Here is a 23339-nt window from a genome sequence, read left to right as displayed (position 1 = left end):
ATCCGGGCCAAGAGAAGAGTTGGAGCTCCCAAGAAAAATAGCTTCCTTGATTTCAACATCAGAAACAGCAATCGTCAGCAAATGAGAAAGATGAGATGGAATGACATTACCTTTGGGAATAGGAATAGATTCCAAAGAATTTGCAGGTTGTGTGGCATTGAACAATTTCTCAAAGTGTTGAATGATAGATTTAATGAGGTCTTGCCTAATAGTAGGGTCTTCACTAGCAACCAGAGTTGAGGGGCTGAAATTCCTTCTCTTCTTGAGCCTAGCATAGAGGAACTTTAAGTCATCTTCCCTTTTAGAGATCCATTTAAGTTTTGCACATTGGAGCAACCAATTAGTCCACGAGGAGGAGCAATCCAAAAGTTGGGAATTTATAGATTTCAGTTGTTGATTGAGATCATGACTTTGAGGATCATAATTTAACATACCAATGCAATGGGATTGTTGGTCCTTTAAAGAAGCAAGTTGGTTAGAGAGAGCAGGAATTTGCCCAATCCTGACCTTTAATGCTCTCTTTTAGAATTTTCATCTTTCTATACAGACCAAGAATAGGGTTCCCACTAGTCGGATGTGAGAAAATATTTAGGAGTTCAGCCCAAAACCCATTTTGCTTAGTCCAGTAATTTTTTAAAATGAATCTGTGTTTCAGCATACCTTGCTGGCCCATGGATAGCACAATAGGTGAGTGGTCTGAGCAAGAGGGAGAGAGCACCTCATAGAAAGAGGACGGAAAACTCTCAAGCCACAAATCATTAATCATCATTCTGTCCAGCTTCAAGTGAATGGGATCATTAACCCTTTGGTTGAACCAAGTAAATTTAAGCCCCTTAGAAGCCAGATCAGACAGACCCAAATCAAACTTAAGGGCATTAAAATCCCAAAGATGAGAAGCAAGGAGAGGGGTGCCACCTGATTTTTCATCAACATTTAAGCAGCAATTGAAGTCACCAAGAATGAGCCAAGGGGAACAGATGTGATTCCCCATATCTCTAAGTTTATCCCAAAGAAGTAAACGGTCAGCCGAAGAATTAGAAGCATAAACAACAGTGAGGACACAGAGAAAATCTTGCCCCCGAAAAAGGTCACCATAAATCAACTGAGTAGTGAATTGAGAAGGTCTGAAACTAATGAGAAGAGGGTCCCATTTAATCCATATCCTACCCGAGGAAGATAGATTAAAATTATGACAACTTTCCTCATTCTCAAAAACACAATGGTTAAGACGGAACCAGGGATCTGAAATAGAACTAGCATGAATTCTATTTTCCAGTATACAAAGCAACTCGAGTTTGGTGTCACGAACTAAATCTTTACAAGCCCTAACCTTATCCGGGCTGTTGAAACCTTTCACATTCCAAGCCGCTAAACAAGGTGGGATCATTGGGATTTTGAGGATTTGCTAGGAGTTTTTTTCGGTTGCTTACTCCTAGAAGCCTTTGATTGTGCGACTGTGCTATTGCGATTCTTATCCATATGCATAGTAGTGGAAGGAGGGGGCTTAGACTCACTACTACTTTCTTGGAGAAGAGCAAACTTGTTGGGTGAAATCACTTTGTCTTGCTGCCGAATGAAAGTAGAAGATGGGGGAATGGACTCCTCAGTTGGAGAATTAAGGTTTGGAATAGTAGTGTAAACGGTCTCAATTGTGTTGTTCAATTGTTGTGTGACCACCACCGACGGAGTAGAATTATTAAGCTGCTGAATATCAGAAGAAGGTTGAGTTGAGGTATCAGGGAGAACAGAATTCTTGTGCAATGCTGCAGTAGTGGATGAAGAGGGCACTATCTTAGGATCAGAAGCCTCAGCTGAGTGAACACTATGCAGAACGGGATTGAGGATGGGATTTTTGCTGGTCGGCCTTGGAGGCTTCCGACTAGTGCTTCGACCACGCGGCGGCTGAACAGTAGTGTTTGAAGATTCCGGCTTTGAAGGGCAGAAATTCGGAGTATGCACAATGGAACCACAGTGCTCGCATTGTACAGGTTTACATTCGTATTGGATGCGAAGAGAAAAAGGCTCTCCTAAGATAGAGAAGGGAATGGATTCGGGATAAGAACATTCCTTTGAAACCTAAACACAAACTCGTGCATAAGTTAGCCTGGTTTTATCGGCTGTAAGATCATCAACCGCGATCGGAGTACCTATTTTACTAGCAATCCGTGAAATTCCTTCCGGAGTCCAGCAAGGGAGAGGCAAGTCGAGAATTTTAAACCAGATAGGGATGGACGTGAACTCTTCTCGCACAGGCTTGAAGTTAGGCACCCATTTTTGGAGCACGAATGGTTTGCCAAGAAAGAACCACACACCTCCGGATAAAGCCATATCGTAATCTTCATGCGCAGTAAATTTCAACATAAAGAATCCATCGCTTAAGGAAAGCAATTTCATCATACCTTTGAGCTTCCAAAACTTACACATAGCCGATAAGAGGGATTCGTAATACGGACGTCGTCCGATGGAATAGCCGATCAGCGCCAGACCCCATTCGTCCGAAGCGGCTTTGACATGCACTTCATTAAACTCCAAGGAATCATCAGGCATGACCGAGGAAGAGAGCTTCAACGCGTAGCTACAGCAACATCGTAGCTTCTCGTCGCCCTGGGAGCACTTTTTTTTTTCAAGACATGATCAAAAATTAAACAAAACAAAACATTAAATTAGGGACAGTGTTATTGTCAGAAACAACTAAAAAGATGTTAGATGATTAGAAAGAAGTTGAACACATTGCGGTTAAGTGTTGGGGAATGCTAGTTATTCGTCATGATTAGTTGCGAATCGTAATGAATTTGGGTACTTCACGGCTGCAGGTTACTCTGCTGAGAATTGGAATAGCACCAACGTTGAGCTAAAAGCCACGCTCTGTTAAAAATGTTATAGAACTATGGATGTGGAAGGCCAATGATATCATACATGAAATTTACAACAAGAGCGACATCAATTAATTCAGACAGAGTATGACAAGTCCTACTTGGACGATTAGACCTTCGAATACCCCATCACTTGGCTTCCTCAATGACTTCAAACAAGTTACTTTTTCAGTTTGTCCCTAAAGTTTGTACTAGATAGCTCAGTTTTAGCACATTTTAGACTAAATAAGTTATATTAAAAAAAGAATATATCGGTAATATTCTTTGTAATTTTTGTTTAATTTGATGGATACGAATAGAACTGTACAGTGATAGTTGATCTACTTGTTTGATTAATGATATCAATGCAACTTTTCAATACAAAAAAAACAGTAATCAGTTAAATTAGAACCGTTGATTAATGAAAACAAAACTAAGTGCTCACCCTCTAAATTTTACCTGCTTTTTTTACATCCTGCACGAGTTGCCAATATTGCATTAAAAAAGGAGCAGATGAGAAAGTCATGCACTGGTCAATGCATGACTCTAGATCTTCTAGCAGGATTAGGAGTGAAAAAAAAGATAAAAATAAAAAAGTAATTGAATTTCAGGGAAAAATAGACTGCAACATTTCTTCCACATTAAATAATAAGTCATAGATTACTTCATAAGGAAAAAGACACGTGATCAAAAGAGTAGAGGATCATAGAATGAGCATAGAACCACAATAAACAGGAACGTCTTATTTTAGCATGACATATTTTAAAGAATAGAACAAGCAAACCATAAAAATCTCGAAGTTTCATTCGATCAAGGTCAACGATAGAAATGAGAAGAAATGATGTTTGTAGCCTGCAGCAGATGCCACAACCGCGAACCTACCGCACACTACACGGAACCATGTATCAAGAGATAAGGTATTTATAATTCCAATGTGTAAGGATGTGTCTTTGCTAAAATTGAACCAAGCAGCAAAACTAGCCCTGTATCTTGAGATGCGCTTTACTAGCTCATTGGATTTTACGAAGAGAATAGTAAAATCCAATTACGACAAGCAGAAGAGCACAAATAGCTGCAGGAACAGCCCATAGCCAATATGAATGTTGCTTCTTCTTCTTCAGGAGGACCTTGGGCATTTGGTTCTGACCTTTCGCACGACCGCGTGAACGAATTGATTTCTCTTTAAACTGATCCTTGACCTTTTCTGGTTTAGTGGAATCAGTATTCACATTAGTTTCTTCTTGCAGCTCTGGTTCAGCTTCCTTCGTCTCACTTTCTGATTGCTCACCATCAGCAGGTTGTGAAGACACCCCAACTTTCTTTCTAGCCTTCTTCTCCTTTTCCTGCATAGAAGAAATGAAAAGATGGCAGGACTCAGTACTAAAATTCAATCACCGGGTATTGTCATCAGCAAAAGAAAGAAAAAGAATAACAGATAATGGATAAGAAAAGCTTACCTTCAGCTTCTTTTCAGCTTCCTTTTGAGCTCTGACAGCAGCCTTAGCAGCTGCTTTCTCCGCTAACTTCTTCTTCCGCTCCATGGCGGACTTGGCCTTGGCAATCTCTTCCTCTCTTTTTATCTCTTTCAGTTTTGTTGGATCAATCTCATCGGATTCTGAGTGCTCTTTCGGGAACTTATCAGCCGCAGAGGGGTTTTCAGCCTCGGGTACTTGTTTTAGCACTGCTACTTCGACTGGTTTCAAAGTAGTTTCTTCTCGAGTCCTGCGGGAAGAGACGGCTTCATGCCTGGGAGGGATTACGTTCCCCTTTTCCTTTTTTGTTGAGCTGGTTTTAGATGGTTCTTTCTCTGCTTCAAACTTTTCGATACTGGCTTTAGCCGATTCTTTCTCTGGTACAATGGATGATGGGGCCACAGAAATAATTGGTTTCTCATCAGGGTTTCTCATTCGCCCGTCCCTGCTTAACTGCCTCGCATCCAATGAAGACAGGATCCTTTTTTCATAATCATCTCTAAAAGCTTTACTGCTACTCCACTGTGTCATGAATTTCTCTACCTGAAAGGATTTGCAAAGTATATTACGAGTAATTTCAATAGACAGCCCAATGGAAATATAAAGAGTAATTGCACAACAAGACAAACCTCGTTTACAGAAAGCTCTTTAAGTGCCGATATATTCTTGTTTATGGAAAGTCCCTTCACATTGTTCATAAGTGAACGGTATTGAAAGAAACACGCGTTCTGGAATCAGGAAAAAATTGTTATCATCATTTGCCTTATTTCCCACAATCAAGTCGTATTGAATTAGCTATAGATATAGAATGTTATGAATCAATACAAAATTGAGGTAACTCTTTAATTAGTACTAATACAAGACACCTCAAAAATGCAATTTGGTACCTAGCTTGCAGGACTCTAAAGCAGTGTATCCTTGCAGGGCCGTAGGAAAATACTTCCTCAGAACAGGCGCCAATAATCAATTATCAAACTTTAAGACCAAATGTTGCAATCAGGGAAAATAAAATGGTCTAGCTTATGTCAAAGAAAATTTAAGTAATTAACGAAGTATCACAGCTAAATGCAATCAAGAAGATACAAGTAGAAACTCGAGAAGTAACATAGCAAATGTCTTCCATCCAAATGCGCAACATGCCATGTCCAAAGAATAAGAATAAGATCAGTACTAAAAAATAATGCTGTAGATGGCCAACTAGCATTGTTTATTGCAATTAATTGCAAAATTACTGCAGCCGAAAAGCTTATTCAGCTAAAAAAAACGATACAATGTCGGAAAAACATAGAGAAAGAACAAAGTTATTGGTATGAATTCATGCACTTATGGAATTTTATAAATCATAAATCATACTAAATGAAGCAGTTGAAGGATAGAACATAAAAATATCAGAAAGCAAGTCCAGGCTTTGCTTCTTAATATAACATGGCAGACATTGCATTGGATAAGTGGATGAGTTAGAACGTCTATGTTGGTGCTGGCAGGTGATACAAGGCATGAACCAGACATTTCTATATAATCCTGACTCATGTCTTAGGGCACTCATGTAATGACAACAAAATCTCATTTGAACAATATTTAACTAAGTTTGAATGATTCTTTTGAACAAACCTCAAATAACTAGGAAAAACCATTAATGATGATGATACTCATCGTGTTTACACTTGCTGGTGAATGTTACAAGGAATTAAAAATAAAATTTGACCCAGTAAGACCATGCGTGCTTTTAAACCATAAAAAAATGTCCAGTTCAGCACGCTTTAAAACATGGGATACATAAGTACAAATATTTAAAGAATGGACTGTAGTCGATAAATTTCATACAAAATTTGTATGACACTTGAACGGATTGTAGTAATTCAATTGCATCTAGTGGTTCAGCTTCTTAATATAACAAACCTGACATTGTATTAAAGAAAAAGGAATATATGGATGAGTTAGAACTTTTATGTTGGTGTGCTAGCAGGTAATACGAGGCACAGGCCAGCTGCCGTCGGCTATGATGCACGGACACAGACATGACACGACACGGACACGGGACACGGCTTTTTTTGAAAATATAGGACACGGGTACAGCGCGGACACGGCAATACATTTTTTTATATAGTATATATATATATATATATATATATATATATGTAATATCATATTAAAAATGACAAACAATAATAAATGAATGACAAGATAACTTGTCTAGCTTATAATATAAAATATTTAGTACAAAATATCTAGTACAATTTCGGCGTGTCCGACACGTGTCGGAGGAGTGTCGGACGAGTGTCGTGTCGGACACGGTGTCGGACACTGCACGCCTCTTTGAGGAGAAGTGTCGGTGCATCATAGGCCGTCGATCTCTTCTTCTTCGTCAGCACATTGACGACAAAATATCTTTCCACTCTGTAGATCCACTCATGGGCATCCTCTCCCTCAAAAACAAGCATCTTCAACCTCCTCACCCTCGAATCTCCTCCGTTCCCCATGTTTCCTCCATACCTCTCATTCCCCAAGTGAGTAGTCTCCCCAAGTGTCCCAATCATCCCTTCTACACTCATACCCAAACCCTTAGTCAAAATCCCCTCTCCTTTCAAAATAAGCACCTCTCCGGCCATTAATCAGTCCCTCTTTATTCAAATTCAACGCCCCTTTGTTAGTACGCAACCCCCTTACACCCCTCACCTTACATTCTACCTATCTCGTAGGAAGGGCTCTAAAAGAGGTCTTCTTTTTTCTCCCTCCAAGATCTCTACCACTTGTCTTTTTTTTTTTTTCTTTTTTAAAATCTCCGCCTCTTGTTTTTCCCCTCTCCTTATTGGATTAGGGTTCTACTCACTACCTTAGCTGCCCACAACTCCCCTCGCCTTCGATGACACCGTTTTGGTTTGGCCCTCAAGCAATTTCTTCATCAACTCCTCCATGATGGTAAATTTACTATCGATATTCTCGTGGACAGCTAAAATTTAAGTTTAAAAATATAAAATTTCAAATTTCAATTATCCGATATCTCCATCCAACACTTCTACTTTCTCCCATCATAGATACCATAATCTAGGCTCCAAACATCAAAAAATAACCAAAAACAGTGAATATGGTCTTCAAAGAGCAAAAATCAACAAGATTGAAGAGGAAAACACAGCAGAAATCAACAAAATTTATATTTTAGCCTAGGACACCGCTCTGATACCAATTTAATGAGAAGTAAATGCAATTTCATCAAAAATTAGCGATTGACACAAGAAAATTGGGAAGAACACCTGAGAATAATTTTTATTGAAAGAATTATGAAAGAAAATACAAGATAAATTGGATCTTAGATCCGGCTCTCTCAAATCCCTAGTTGTCGGCTAGAGCCCTCTCACCTAAAAAAACTTCAATTTCAGCAAACCAAAACAAAAAAATTGAGCCCTTGGGTAAACAATCTACTTAAAACATGCCAAAAACATAGGAAATGCAAAACAGAACTCTCCATTTGAATTTACCCTCCTAGCCGCCCCCTTTCCTTTTTTTTTTAATTTCCCCTAGGTCCCACCCCAAAAGGGGTGGGATTCAACAGAGCAGAGTCCTGCTCAAGGTCACGTAACATTTGACCTGTCCAAGAGGGACTGATCTGACACAAACCTCAAATAATTAGGGAAAAAACAAATAACAATGATGATACTCATCGTGTTTACACAAGCTAGTGCATGTTACTAGGAATTAAAAAGTAAAATTTGACCCAGTAAGAGAATGCATGATTTTAATCTATAAAAAAGAGTTCTAATTTAGCACTCTTTAAAACTTGGGATATATCAATACAAATATCATAAAGATCAGATTGTAGTAGTTAAATTGCATCTAGTGTATACTCAAGATTCCAAATTTGAGTAATGGAAAGCGTCAACAAATATTAGAGTAAGACTGCACACATCTTAGGGTATCTCCATTCACCTGGTACACCCTTTTTTTGTAGAAATAGTTTAGTAGCCTTTTCCTGTTGGGTTGCTGTTAAGCTTATTGATCCATACCAAGGAGGAGGTACCTTTTGAGTAGGTATAAACTCCAAAAGAAGAAGAGAGATTAGAAAGGGAGAAATCAGAATTATCTCATTTCATAATCTTTTCTTACAATAAAATGCATATTTACAATACTTGGGTAGACCAAATTTACAATATATAACCAGTCTACCTAAAACAAATTAAAAATAGAATAAAAGAAAGAAACTAGAGATTATTACATATGCAGACCCATTTGTCATTTACGAAATACAATATGTTAATGTCTAACACTCATCGCCATGGAAAGCAACTTTGCGCTCGAGTTTGAGAGAAGGAAAAGATGAAAAGAGGGCTACAAAATTTTCCGATGTGACATCCATTGCAACAAAACTGACCGTGAAGTTGTAAAAAGGTAAAATGAGAAAAAGGTATAAGGAGAAATCCAAAAAGACCTTTATGAATAGTTTGATAAACAATTTTAGAATGTATCATAACTTATTGAGATATTAAAATAAAAAGAAGTTTGGAAAAAAAAACTCTATGTAATTCATCTAAAAATTCATTTATTATTGGAATAAAAAATTTATATTGAATGGTGAGTATATTAAGAGCTCTAAAATTACTACAAAATGCCAAATACCATCCTATTTTAGAACAAGCGATATTGGAATAGAAAAAGAGCATGGATTATGACAAATAATGCCAGAGTAAAGCATTCCAGAAACTAATTGTTCCATAGCATCCTCTTAAAAATGTGTAGATCATACGGATGGATATTAACAGGTTTGAGATAATAATGTAAGATGAATACGATATTCAATAGTACGAGATGGAGGTAAAACTTGTGGTTGATGAAACAAATGTTGAGATAGTGTTATTAAGGTAGAATTGGATAATAATAGATGTTGTATAAGAAAAAAGAAACATGTCGGAGAACCAAGCGGTTGTGAAGAAGCAATTTGGCAGGCGGAACCATATTCCGGCGAAAGAGGAAGTATCTTAATGGAGTGAAGTATATGGACGGTCAATACACAAATTATCAAGTTTCTTATTTATGAAATCCTTGAAAGCATGGATTTGTTGAAGGGATGAGCCAATGGAAGCAAATTGAACATTGACTTTTTGTAGTTATTTCTGAATTTCGAAAAATTGGCATTCTTGATAGCTTGCATGTATCATAATGCGTCATCCAAATCAGAATTCTGCATGGCGATGATGGAAATTGGAAATATGCAATTCTTGAGAACAAAAAAATTGGCACCTGATGCTGTATTGAAAAGAAAAATTGCACAAGGTGGAGGAGCGGCTGATGGCAAGAATCCGTAGGTCTTGAAAAAACTGCAGATGGAGTTGTTCTAATGTTCTAGAATGTGAAAACTGCAGTTCTTGAATAACAAAACTGCAGCTGTTTGGTCTTGATAATGCAGGTCTTGGAAGGTTAAAACTGCAATTCTTGAGACAAACAATGCCTGAAACAAGATGGAATTATTAAAGATTCAATGTGCAGTAGAACGATCAAAAGGAGATATCAAAACAGCTGCAAGAAGTTGTTTCTTGTCTAAATAAAGCAGGGAATGTGGCTGAACTGAGGTGTGCTGCTTCTTGAAAACAAAAATTCTAATAGTGTAAGTGTTGTGTCTAAAACAGTGGCTGAAATAGGTGGGCTGCTGCTGTTAGTGACAGTCTTGGGTGGAGCAAAAGTAGCTGAGACAGCGACCGGAAGAAGTCTATGCAGAACCAAAGAGCCATGTCCAATATTGCTGAAGAGCGCGGCTGGAAGCTACGTTTGGAAGGTTGGGGCTCTTTGGTTGACTGGAGATTGTGGCAGGGAAAGTTGATTTCTTATTTTCTGATTACAAAAATTATTCACAGATTTTTCACATTTGTATAAAGGCATTGGACCTTTAGCCTTTATTTTTTCACATTCTTCTTTTGAATTTTTCAGTCTTCTTGGTTTTTTGTCGTGCAACTCACGTACTTCATTGCTCAACCCTGTCTGTGTGTTGCCACCATATTTAGGAGTCACAGACAGAGAGAGAGAGAGGGCTAGCATATTACTGGAAGAGAGCAAAGAATAACAAATGGCTATGGCGAAGAAAGACTGCTGAAATAGTTCTCGGCCGCAGAGGCGGAGGAAGAGGTTGGGATAAGCCTTATTTCCCATCCATAATTATAACTAAGAATCCAAGTAAATCCTAAATTTTCCTCTGCGCGGAAGCATACTACACATCTTTCCCCCATTGCACCCCGTGCTCGAGGAACCCTCTATTAATTATTCAGGCAAATTTCACCTTCCAATGCTAATAGATAGCCAAAATAATTCTTAGATGTATGCTATTTAAATATGGGTAAACGAACTCGAAGGTTTCTTTGGTGAGCGTATCAGGAGAAAAAATAGCATGATTTATCCATATAAAAATACTTAATTTTAATCTATATTTAATAAAATTTAAAAATTATCTTTATTTTAAAATTTCATTTGCAGTTATTGATAAAATTAATGTAGTATTCATGATCTTTTTAAGAACTAAAATTTTATATTAAAAATAAGATTACTTGATCAAAAAGTTGCTCCAAATAAGTTAATGCAAACAATGATTAAAGGTTCCAACACTTATTTCGAGCTCCCTGACTTACCATTTACAAATATAATCTCTTTTAAAAAAGTCATCATCATTGTTGTAATTATTATTATAATTTAAGATTTTATGCATCATAACACTTCATTTCTTATAAGAGAAGTCACAGAATATATATATATATATATTGAAAATACTTTTAATAAATTATTAAGGGTAAGATGTAACAATAGGCACCAGGAGTAATTACGGCACAAAAATGACTGATTTTGACATATTTATTGTATCTGTCCAAGAGAATTTCACCGCTAAACCAAAACCCTTTAGGTTAACGTGACATTGACCACCAAATATTGTTATATCCTAATAGAATTAGTAAAATGCCCTCGTAATAATAAATGGTAGGCAAATTTTTGTGCTTAAAGCTAAATTGCGCCTACAAAAGAAAGAGTATAACTGTTTTTTTCTCCACGTTTAAGGACAGAATATTTAGTTATAAAAGAAAATTAACTAGCTAATATAACGTGTTATAAAGCAATTGTCTGCCCAACTGTGTAAATCAATGTCAAGCAGAACCTTGATCTAATCGTAGTAGCCAATATGATACCTTTTCTGAATCTTTTCTAGTTAATTGTCTTATCAGAAAGAAGTGTAAAATAATTTGAAATGGCAATGAAGCTGACCATGTAATGTTTCACTACAATTTCTCAATAATAGCAATTTTATTGAAACCAAAAAGTTTTCAATAAAAATGAAAATATATGAAAGAAATCGACATCTCAAAGTCAGCATCTAACTGAGAGAATGAAAACTCCCAACTTATACGAAGGAGATTCCTTTTACAAAAGCTATTTTTATGAAAAAGGTCAAACCATGCACCTATAAAGCTTTTTTTAAGAAAATGGTCACACAACGCACCTAATATGCACCTATATGCTATACACCGAAGTAATACCCTTACTTTGTGTCATTTAAATTGATCCATATACAAGTCTGTATTTCAGTATTATGCCGTAGTAAGAGGATATGAATACTCGAGAAATTATCATAACCCAAATCTAGCCTGCTTACAAAACTACAACATAAAAACTTAAATTCATCAGTCTCACAAAAATATCAAAATTTAAAACAAACCCTAACTCATATTTTCCACTTAGGTCAAATACCCAATGATTTGATCATTTTGGTGGTGTGCACAAATTTTCAAAAAGTACAAAGTAAATAACTAACATTGCTCCCAAGTTTAATTGCATTTTCTATTAAAAAAAAAAAGCCATAGTGCCTGAGCAACTGCAAAATAAAATTTTGCGTCATTTAGAGATTCCATTTTATGCCACTCTACATATCACATTAATGCCATGTGATAATACAATCTTCATTATTAAATTTACCGCAAACTACATAGTCAGCATTGTCTCCTCATTCCTCATCTATTCCTGTTGAATTTTTTGTGAGATATTAAATCTATTTTGCACAAATTTCATCCATGCTACTTTTGATATACTCATTTTCCTTTCCAAACTTCCTGCTAATTATTCTACCTACATTACTTCGAGCTTTCACCCTCTGTTAGACATGCCCAACCACAGGCCTATTTTTTACTACTTCGTAACGCTACCCCTACTAATTGAGTCGAGATGCTTCATGTTTTCTATTAGTACATTGATGATTTAAATTATTGTTTATTTCATGATTATGAAACTTTTTGCATTAAATGAATGTTGATGGAGATCATTTGGGTGAAATGGGTTCATTATGGCATGGCTGGTTGAAGAAAACCTTTCACCCTAATTCTATTTCCTCCTCTCCAAATTCTGCTAAGCCACAGCCTCTTCTTCTATCACCTAATGGCTGTCTAAACCGAATATCATACTCTCCCTCTTTTCTCTTCTCATCCGTAGCCATCCTCTTTTCTCTTCTCATCCGTAGCCATCGCCTAGCTTCTACCTCAATTGCCCTCTCAAATTGCAGTATCATTGAACTTCCCATCACTTCTACCTCAATTCAATAGAAATTTCCAGCCAGAGAGGAGTAAAAATTGGATGAAGTTGACCAATCTGATAGCAAATTGCATCAATTTGATATAGAGCGAATGTTACCACATGTATCAATGATCATTTGTTTCATCCATAGTTTCTCTGATTCGTTTCTTCAGACTCTCTATTTACTCATTCCCTTTAAGTGTCTGTTGACTTCGTTCATTAATTTATTGCTTCTTGTGTTGGTAGCTCTCTATTTGCTCAATACCTGATATTTAAAAATACTTGATTTCTCTACTTGGTGAAATGTTAAGCATTAACATGTTTAGAGGAAGAGGTTGGCTTAGGGAGCCATTAGGAGAGTGGGAAGAAGGTCATGGCTTGGCTGACCATAAAGAGAAACAAAAACTCCTTGCTCCTTGGAAACTCCTTGCTCCTTGGAAACTCCTTGCTCCTTAGTCTATTCTCCTCTCATGCTTCCCCCACCCATATCCATTGTTGAAAAGCTACAATTTATTTCTCCTTCTATTATTTGTTGTCTAAATCTCATTATGTCCCCTTCTTTCACTCTTACTCATGTCCATCAACTAGCTTCTACCCAGTCCCTCCTCTCTAAAAACATCACCCCATTGAACTTCTAATGGTTACCTCTCATCATCATCAAGGTTTCAAGCCATGGGAGTGGAAACTATATGACGATTAGTGATCCATCATAATTGAATCAATCAAGGCGTGCATCACCCACTATCCCTCTAATATATCTAATTTCCTATCAGTCTTTGATAGTTTTACCACATATTCATCTTAACATTCTCTTTATCACCACGCCCAATTTTCCTATTAAGGACATTTTAATTACATATCACCAAAATTCATGACAAATATTAATAGAAATTATCAGAAATCAGTTTGAACTAAAAAATCGTGGTTATATATGGTTACATTTTAAAACAAAATGAAGCAAAAAAACATGACTTTTTTTTAACTACTACAAAAAAAAAAAAATTCTTTCTAACAATAAAATACAAGAATAATACCCAAAAAATTAAGCAAATAACTAATACTATTTTTTAAACTACATCCGTAAGGAAAGAAAAAAAGTGTCAGACTCTAAAATATTAAGTGCCAAAAGCGTATATTGTTAAACTGTCCAAGTAACATGAATAGTCTCAAATAAGTTCATATGAGAAGTAAGCAAATGATTCTAAATAGAAATTCAAAATCTTCTATTCTTTCCAAAAATGACTCATCATTTTATCAGCACAAATACAAATTAAAACGAAGATAAAGTTTTCATCCATGTCATCTAATGTCAAATTAGGAAATCCCATTTTCAGACTTGTACATACAAGGACTGTATTTCAACATGTTGAAGTGAACTGATATTTCAGTATGATTACATAAACTTAGAAAGGACTCTACAATCCAGTCTGTCTCTAAAACTAATCATAATACTTTTATAGTATGATTACTGTCAGGCAAGAATGCCACCATTAATTGGTAATTCAAGGATTACCGTCATTAGATATTACAATCTCAGAGAGAAAGGCTCCACATGTAAACTTCCTTTTTCTATTATATAGTGTAAATTGATTAAGCGCTTAAACATGGAAAATCAAAACATCAATGTTATAAAATCAAAATTGAGATATTCATGTGAAGTATGCTTATGAGCCAGATTTTACCGACTCATCTCGTTCTTTCCTCAGCAAGGTAAATGTTTGATATGCTTTGTCCCTAGTCTCATTGATAGCTACTAGCTCGCTTTGTAAGGAATCAAGCTCTGCCCTTACACCATTTAGCTTTTCCTCCAGATGCTGGATTTTTGCTCTGACTGCTTGTTGCTCTTTTCTTGCTCCATCAAGATCAGCACCTATTAGCTGAAATTTTTCAAAGTATTTAGAAAGATAGATTCTGAAGTACACAAGACAATCTAAATAGGTCAAGATGCATATCAAAGTGCATCAAAACAAAACTCACTTTGACTTGATCTTGGATGGCATCTTTCTGACCAAAAGACTCTTGAATCTTAGTCCTCAAGGCGGCATTGGCAATAACTTTCTCCCTTGATGCTTCAAGTTGTTTGATTTCTTTAAGCAATTGTTTCTCCATAGCCAAGGTGTTACTTTCATGTTGAATGCAGTACTGTAAGCTATGGATCTGAGGAAGAAGAAATGGATGCTTTCTTTACACCCGCTGAAAGGAAAAAAATAAAAAATTGCTTGATCAAGAAGTTAGCACTTACAGTTTCGTTAAGCTCTTCTTCTGAAGAGCATAAACCTACACCTTTTTCTGTTGCGACATTTTTTGCACCACGAAGCTTGCCCAAAGCAGTTTGAAGAGGCTCCATTTCCTTTCTTTTCCCATCCATAACTGCTCGAAACTGCCTTTCTTCTTCTTGCAATGGTTTTAATTGTGATATCAGATCAGCTTTTTCAGACTACAAAGAGTTGTAGAATGTCTTAGTGTAGTAATGTATCATATATTTATGTACCAGTAAAGGAAAAGCACCAGATTGTATTAAATAAAGCCATATATGATTGGCAAACCCTTTTGGTGCATAAGGTTGTAAACTTGCATGCTTCCAATATCATGGAAAGAAAAAAGGAAATGCAAGAATTGGGAACTAATCAGATCATAACCTACCCTTTTCTCCCTCAATGCCTCAGTTATCTGTATCCGGGCTTGAGTTTTCCTTTGAACCTCCCTGTCCGCATGTTCAATTTTTGTTTTCAACTTTATATCCTCATAAGACCTGTATCTAATAAAATAGAGGTAATGAGTTGGCTTATTTTCAGGCCACTCATCTACAGCATCCTTAGGGACTGCAGAATCAGTCACATGTTCAACTTCTTTTGTCTCTCCATTCACCACAATTGAACCATCTAGTAAATCAGACTTCTCCGAGACATCAGCCATAGTCATCCTTCTGTTATTTTCCATATTTCCTTCCTCATCAATTACAGTTTTTACCTGCCCAATTGTGATATCTGCCCCGAGTACTTCCATTACCATTTCTTTTTCTGACAAAGAATTGTGGAAGAACAAAGTTAAATTAGATTAAAACCTTACGAGAACAACCAAAATGCAAGACATACTGAAGTTATCTAGTCTAGAATTTAGTTGAATTAAGTAAGAAATCATTAGTGGCATTATTCATCAGAGGAAAGGTTAGAGGTTTGAATCACCACAAAAGGCACTCTGATCCAATCTACATTCAGAGAATCATTACTGTAATATCGCACATGAAGCTAATGATGCGGACTTATAGATAAGGAGAAGCTATTTCGATGTACATTAGGAATTTTTGTTCCGTTAACCATATGGTACCCATCAGGAGCCTTCTTTAAGTAACCTCTCTAGACATAAGCTGATTTCAATTAATAAACAGGAATAGATCACCGCAAAAGATTTTTTCTCATTAAGAGCATATCATGCATTACGCAAAAGATTTTTTTCTACAAATCCAAATAATGTATGACACAATTACCCATAACATTTTTCTTTCATATTACCCGAAAAAAGAAGGTTATCTTCAGCAGTTATCTACAAACAATATGCACTAAAAACACATGGAAATCACCCAAAGAAGTTTGGGAGAAAGTTTAATAAAAAAGAAAAAAGAATGAAAAAATTCTGAATCACGATACAGGGTCAAAAGAACGCTCCTCGGAAGAAAGATAAGATTCTCAATAATGCAAATAAGCGTATCCCAAACTAAAAAGGGGCGATCAAAACACAATTCATGGCAAAGAGAAACGAGGACAATAACAACACCAAAAACATTGCATGCTTGGTGACCAACAACAATCAGCAATAAAACCATATTCAGCCCTAAAATCCCAAGGTTGGCTACGAAAATCAAACCAAAAGCATTTCACAGTCACATACCAATCGCACAAATCGGAGGGGAAACAAAAGGAAAAAATGAAGCTTCCCGCCGGTTGGGACGGATCGTACGAATAAGATGTGAAATTATAATAAAAACTGCAGTTAGTTATTTCTTACCTAAGATCGAAGAAGATCGATCTGTGGGAAGTGGACTTCCTTAAATAGGCAAGAGAAGATGATCGGAGAAGAGACCGGTCTCAGATCTCCCGACTCCCCTCTCTTTAAGATGTCACAAGCGTTATAATTGTTTCACTGGCAAAAGACGTAAGAGGAGAAAGGAGACGAAGTGAGGACCTCTAGGGAGAAAGACCTCCGAGGACGGTGACGGAGATGGATACGAACCGTGGTTTCCTTTGGCTTTTATCTTCTTCCAATTTCCTCGATGCAGTGGAGTCTACTGAAGGATGAACACAACAAAGGTACCTCAAATTGTTACTCGGAGTGAAAAACGGACGCGTGGCTAATATGGTATATTATTGGAGGGTGTAATAAAAGCGTGGTGACTCGGGGCTGGAGACGCTGCCACAGTGCCACGAATGCTAAGCGGTGTTTTGAGGATGGCGGAGTGAATTTGTATATATCAAATTACAGTGATATAAAAAGATTTAAGTAATAGATAACTGTGAATATTAAGTTTGTGAAAATAGGATCAACAACGAATTGAAAGAAAGAGAAGTTTATGTTTCTACTAATTCGATCAATTGAATCGGAGTTGAACTAGATGATATAATAATTATTTTTTACATTAATAATAGTGATAATAAATGAGATTTATAGAAATAAACTAACTGCTTGATTAGATTTATAAACCGTCACTCCAGCACGCAATTGAACTACTTCCTAGACCATTGGGGCAATATGACAAACACCCTGAGTGCACCTGGCTTTTTAATTTTGCTTATAACAATTTGTACAGGAATTTCCACATCTGTTTCCAATTTGCTTACAATCTTCTCTTCAAATCAAGAATTCTTATTCAAACAATTACATTCCAACATTGAAAAATCAATGTCCACACTCGAGACAAGCGAATTAGGAACATAATCACTAACATGTAGGCTGATGCTCAGTTCCTACTCATGGTTGGACATGCCGATTGATCCTCATAAAATCCGTCCAATTCGGGTTGAGCAACGTCCGAATCTTGATTGACCTCTGTATCACATATGGACATGGCTGTGCTGTGAGCATCCAGATCGCAAACCATCCTAGATAAAGGGTTCCACACATCCATCCTGGTCTCGAGCCACCTCAGCCTCAACCTTCACTTTAAATAAGAAAGGCCTTTGAAGCATCGGTGATATCGTTCCAATTGGCCGCCTGAACCAAGCTCGAAAGCTTATCCTTCAATCCAGCATCTTTCGACTCCTCCAGCTCGACGGCATCCAACCCTTCAATGTTGAGGACCTTCCAGTAGTTATCTTGCCTTGAGTCCTTGCTTCTTTGAAATCCCTCTCAACTCGTCGGCCTCCAAGCATTCCATTGGCTGCATGATCACGAATCATATGGTTTTTTAAAATTGGCATTGGTTTTACAATTACACAATCGAATCGTTAATCCGATGATTTTTTTGTTGTTGATTTTCTGCAAGACCGGTTATTTGATGGAACCAAATTAGCCAGCTGACTAGTTCATGGTTCAACTGGCTGAACCGACCGGTCCTGTCCGATTTTAAAACCTTGGTAAATATAGCTCATAAAAAAAATGAAAAAACATTATGTATAACTTTTAAAAAATAATATCTAATTGACAAAAAAATTTGATCAGATATGAATCTAAATATAATATTTAGATAGAGAACATTCAAAGTTTAATTCAATGCTAGCTAAACTCTAATTTTAGTAAACTTATTGATGATCTAAATTCATTAACATTAAAATTAATTTGATCCAAATCCAACTAAGTCCAAATCAAATACTTGATATACAATTGAAATTGTGGGACAATAATTTGAAGATCAAATAATATGTGATCTTTACTCATAATCAAAATAGAAAATTAATGAGAGAAGTCTAATGAACTCAATTATGAGATTATTAAGGCACTTAAGCGCTGAAAGAATAATATATGATCAAAGAAAAAATTAAGAGCCACCCGATTAATTAAGTTGAGACTTGATAAAATGAGTGAGACACTACTATCAAAATTATGAATAGACTCTCATTCCCTATATGAAGGGAATCTTTATTTTGGAGCTTGGGGCCAAACATGAAATTAAAGTTGGAAATAACTCTACCTAATTATTTATATTACTAACCACCACTATTGGCCATTGTCATCAAACTACCAACATCTAATAATCTCTTGACCACCATTTTCCTAACCACATTCTCATAAACACCATCATTGAGCTACTATGGATTATTGAAAAGTTCGTATAGGTTGTTAGACCTATGCAATTGTCCCAAGGCTAACCAAGAGGGGGGTGAATTGGTTATTTAAAAATTCTTGATAAATTTTAGGAAAACCATTTAACAATTTTCTCAACTTGATTTTATTTAAAATATGTTTTTCAACCACAACAACAAATTACTAAAAATAAAATGCAAAAATATAAAATGAATACAGTAATTTATAGTGATTCGGTCCAATAAGACCTATATCCACTCCCTGAAGATTCCCACTTCAAATATTGCACTATTACAAAAGTGACTCTTCTTTTTCCCCCACAATAAGGCGGAGAAGCCTTTACAATTTTTCTCTCTTTCACTAATTACCGGTGCGGCAGAGTACCGTCGTCCTTTTACTTCCTCCAAGTGTCGACAGAGTATCGTTGTCCTTTCACACCCTCCAAGTGTTGGCAGAGTACCGTCGTCCTTTCACACCCTCCAAGTATTGGCAGAGGACCGGATCTTCTCCAAAGATCTTCTCTCGAGCAACTAGAAAGAAGAAGGAAGAAAATTAACACAAAAATAAAAGAGATTTTCACTTTGAGTAACCTTGTGAATTATTCACACTCCACTTGCAAGAACTTTCTCTCAAACACTCTTCCAAATCACCTTTTCACTTTCTCTTAAAGAAATCATGAAGACTAGATTCATCCAAGTCAGTTTCTAAAGATTTTTTATATGAAAGACACGAAAAACCATCCAGAAAACTAAAAATTTTAATTTTGAGTATCTACGATCATACAGTACGATCGATAATTATCCCGAACAAATAATTCAAAATTTCCTCATACGATCCTATATGAAAACGGCCAAAGATGAAATAGCTTTTCATATAATGTTATTTCCGAGGTGTCATTTCGTACATGCTTTTTGACCACTCGATCTTATAGATAAACATGTGTTCATTCGTGATGATCATAATATTTAAGATAATTTTAAAAGCGGTTAGGTTTGTCCCCTATAGAAACTGACATATGGATCATACAGATAAAAATGATATCCTCTAGGATGATTAACAATAAATAACTAAACCAAACTAGTAAAAGTGTCCCCACTCATACGTACAGACAAACCCATGCAAAATGTATCATATGATGACATCATCGTACATTACAAAACCTATGAAAATCTAAGTTTCACATACTCAACTCCTTGAATTATAATGTATACGCTATAGAATTCGTACATGATGAATATATATTCGTACAATACGAATAGAACACAAATATAATACATGAAAATTAGACAAAATTCTCAAAATCAAGTGACATGCTTTCAGTTTTAACACACAAAATAAATAAAAACAAAGCAAAACCCCAAAAATAAGAAAAACCAAAACACATAAACAACAAAACAAACAACCAAAAATAAACTAAAATAGACACAAACATAAAACATAATAAGTTTGCAGAAAATTTAATTTTAAGTATTAAGATCAATCACACCTAACCTTATCCTTAAGATACTAAATATGTCAAAGGCTAGCATTTTTTAAAAAATATTTGCAAGTTAATTTTTTTGTAAAAATGTGATTCAATTCAATTTCTCCTTTGGCTATATGATCTCTAATGAAGTGATGTCTTATATCTATATATTTGATTCTCGAATGTTAGATATGATTCTTTGAAATACAAATGGTACTAGTATTATCACAAAAAATAGGAATTGTAACAATTAAAAATCATAAATCAATCAATTATTATTTTAATCAAAGTGCTTGTGCCACACAACTTTCTAAGGCAATATATTTAGCTTTAATAGTAGATAGGGCTACAAAATTATGTTTCCTATTAGTCTAAGAAACTAAGAAATATCCTATGAATTAGTAAGTTTTAGATGTATCCTTCTGATGAACCCTACAACCTGTAAAATTTGAATTAAAATATCCAATAGTTTTAAATGAAGAGTTATACTTAGAATATAAAATCTTTAAGTTTTGAATTCCCAAAAGATATCTTAAAATCATTTTTACTGTTGTTAAATGTGATTCTTTTAGATCAGATTGAAATCTAGCACACAAATAAATATTAAATATTATATATGGTCTACTAGTTATCAAATAAAGCAATAATCTAATTATACCTCTAAATTTCTTTTGATCAATAGTTTTTTTTTGTTCTTATCCAACTGAACTGAGGAACTCATTAGTATAGTTACTTGCTTAGTATTATCTATTTCATATTTCTTAAGGATGTTCTTAATATACTTTGATTGACTAAGAAAAGTTCCCTCCTCATTTTGCTTAATTCTAAAATTAAAAAAATAATAATAACTCAAATCTCCCATTAAACTTTTCTCAAATTTACTACTCATTATTTTTGAAAAATTATAATAAAAATTTTTATTTATAGATCCAAAAATGATATTATCAATATATATATATATATATATATAATAAGTATGTCATCTCTTAATTTCTTTAAAATGAGAATGGTATTCATACTTCCTTTTATAAAAGATCTATTTAATAAGAAAGTACTTAATCTTTTATACCAAGTCCTAGGTGACTATTTCAATCCAAACAATATCTTTTTCAATTAAAATATATGATTAGGAAATTTAGAATTTTCAAACATGGAGATTGCTCAACATAAGCATCCTCTTGTATCACCCTATTCAAAAGACACTCTTAATGTTGAAACTTGTTAAATATGAATTAGGTTGTTAGACCTAAGCTTATGTCCCAATGGCTAACCAAGAGGGGGGTGAAATGATAATTAAAAATTTTATCACCCTTTTATAATTTTAAACCGATAAAAAACAATTTAAATCATTTAAAATAAGTAAAGGTTAACAAAATCCTAATTAGTTCAAGTCTTGCTACAGGGGTAAAAATCGCTTCAAAATTAATCCATTCTATTTTATTATACCCTTAGCCACACTTTCAGCCTTATTTCTAATCACAATTTCTAAATTATTCATTTTATTTTTGAACACCCACTTAATTCTAACTACACTTTGATCCTTCAACCATTGAATCAATACCCAAATATCATTCCTTATAAATTGATTCAATTCTTCTTGTATGTCCATATCCAAAATTCATCTAAAAAGTGTTTAATTAATATTCATGGGTTCAATCATTAATATAAAGGAAAAATGATTTACTTCTTTACTAAATCCATGCCTAATCACACTCTCACTAGGTTCACCTACAATAAATTCCTTAGGGTGATTTTTAAAATATTTCAATTCTCTAGGAAAAGGGTTTTTTATTTCCATGTTCTCTTTCAAATCAATATTTTCTATTCTTTGGAAGTTATTTTTAATATGATCCTCTTCCAAATTTAGCTATTTCAAAATTCGAAATTCATCAAACATAATATGTGTGGTCTCCTCAACTACCAAACTTCTATGCAGTACATTATTTTCATTTTTGTATAATATACAGCTAGTGGAAAAAATTTTAACACTATAACATTTATCACACATATGATTAATACTTAACAGATTATACTTTAAGCCTTCTACAAGTAAAACATTATTGATGAAAAATTTGTTTAAGTTTCTAATCATACATGTACCTACCACTTTCCTAGTGGTATTATCTCCCAGTATAGCCTTGCCTCTATTTCTGACTTCCAACGATATGAATTGTGTAGTATCTCCATTTATATGCTTTAAACATCTACTGTCCAGGTATCAAAAGCTCTCTCAAGGTATTGTATATGAACCAAAATAATTTTGGGTTCTCCTCTTAGCAAAATTAACATAGATGCATGTATGATATGACTTATTTTATACATCTTTGGTCTTCGCACTATATATGTGTTATAAACATATTTTTAGATTATGATTTTGATAATAGCAAACAAATCTTGCTTCACTAAGACTGTTTTTTTCTACTAACTTTTCAGGACTCAAAGATCGAACGGAAATTAGAATCAGCTCAAGATGGGGTAGATTAGGGTTGAGTCAGTTTATAATTTTATTTTTCCCCTCTTAAGTCAATTGTAATTTTTGGTGTGACTAATGCAAAGTAACCCTACACACACACACACACACACTTGAGAGAGTTAGAATTTCTATTTTTAATCAAATCGGTCAGGACAATATTTACATCGGCCTGGACGATCGGGCTCAAAATAGAAGTTCTAATCAGGGGTTCTTAATTAAGGCAGCCGTCATTAACTAATCGTCCTGGATGATACTTGTATCGTCCTGGACGATATGCTCAAAACAAAAAGATATTACCACCATAAATA

At 35.1% G+C, this 23339-nt stretch overlaps 1 protein-coding gene across 1 annotated transcript; it reads right to left on the bottom strand.

The window, feature by feature from the left end:
• Positions 1 to 3470: 3470 nt before the first annotated feature.
• LOC110098072 (proton pump-interactor 1) lies at positions 3471 to 17088 on the bottom strand. The gene is made up of 8 exons (XM_020824781.2): positions 16862 to 17088; positions 15500 to 15876; positions 15099 to 15293; positions 14834 to 15013; positions 14539 to 14733; positions 4954 to 5052; positions 4310 to 4867; positions 3471 to 4195 (listed from the first exon to the last, which is right to left on the bottom strand). Exons 2-8 carry the CDS (start codon positions 15866 to 15868, stop codon positions 3863 to 3865), a joined length of 1929 nt encoding a protein of 642 aa, XP_020680440.1. The 5' UTR covers positions 15869 to 15876; positions 16862 to 17088; the 3' UTR covers positions 3471 to 3862.
• Positions 17089 to 23339: the final 6251 nt, after the last annotated feature.

Source organism: Dendrobium catenatum, unplaced genomic scaffold (assembly GCF_001605985.2).
Source record: "Dendrobium catenatum unplaced genomic scaffold, ASM160598v2 fragScaff_scaffold_1495, whole genome shotgun sequence".
In the NCBI taxonomy this organism is placed as follows: Eukaryota; Viridiplantae; Streptophyta; class Magnoliopsida; order Asparagales; family Orchidaceae; genus Dendrobium; species Dendrobium catenatum.
This window is presented reverse-complemented; position numbering and strand designations above follow the sequence as displayed.

Coding starts and splice junctions, on each gene's coding strand:
- LOC110098072 (XM_020824781.2), bottom strand. CDS start 15,868: ATGGTAATGGAAGTACTCGGGGCAGATATCACAATTGGGCAGGTAAAA. Junction 15,294..15,499: donor AGGCATTGAGGGAGAAAAGG/GTAGGTTATGAT, acceptor AACTCTTTGTAG/TCTGAAAAAGCTGATCTGAT. Junction 4,868..4,953: donor AAGAGCTTTCTGTAAACGAG/GTTTGTCTTGTT, acceptor AAATCCTTTCAG/GTAGAGAAATTCATGACACA.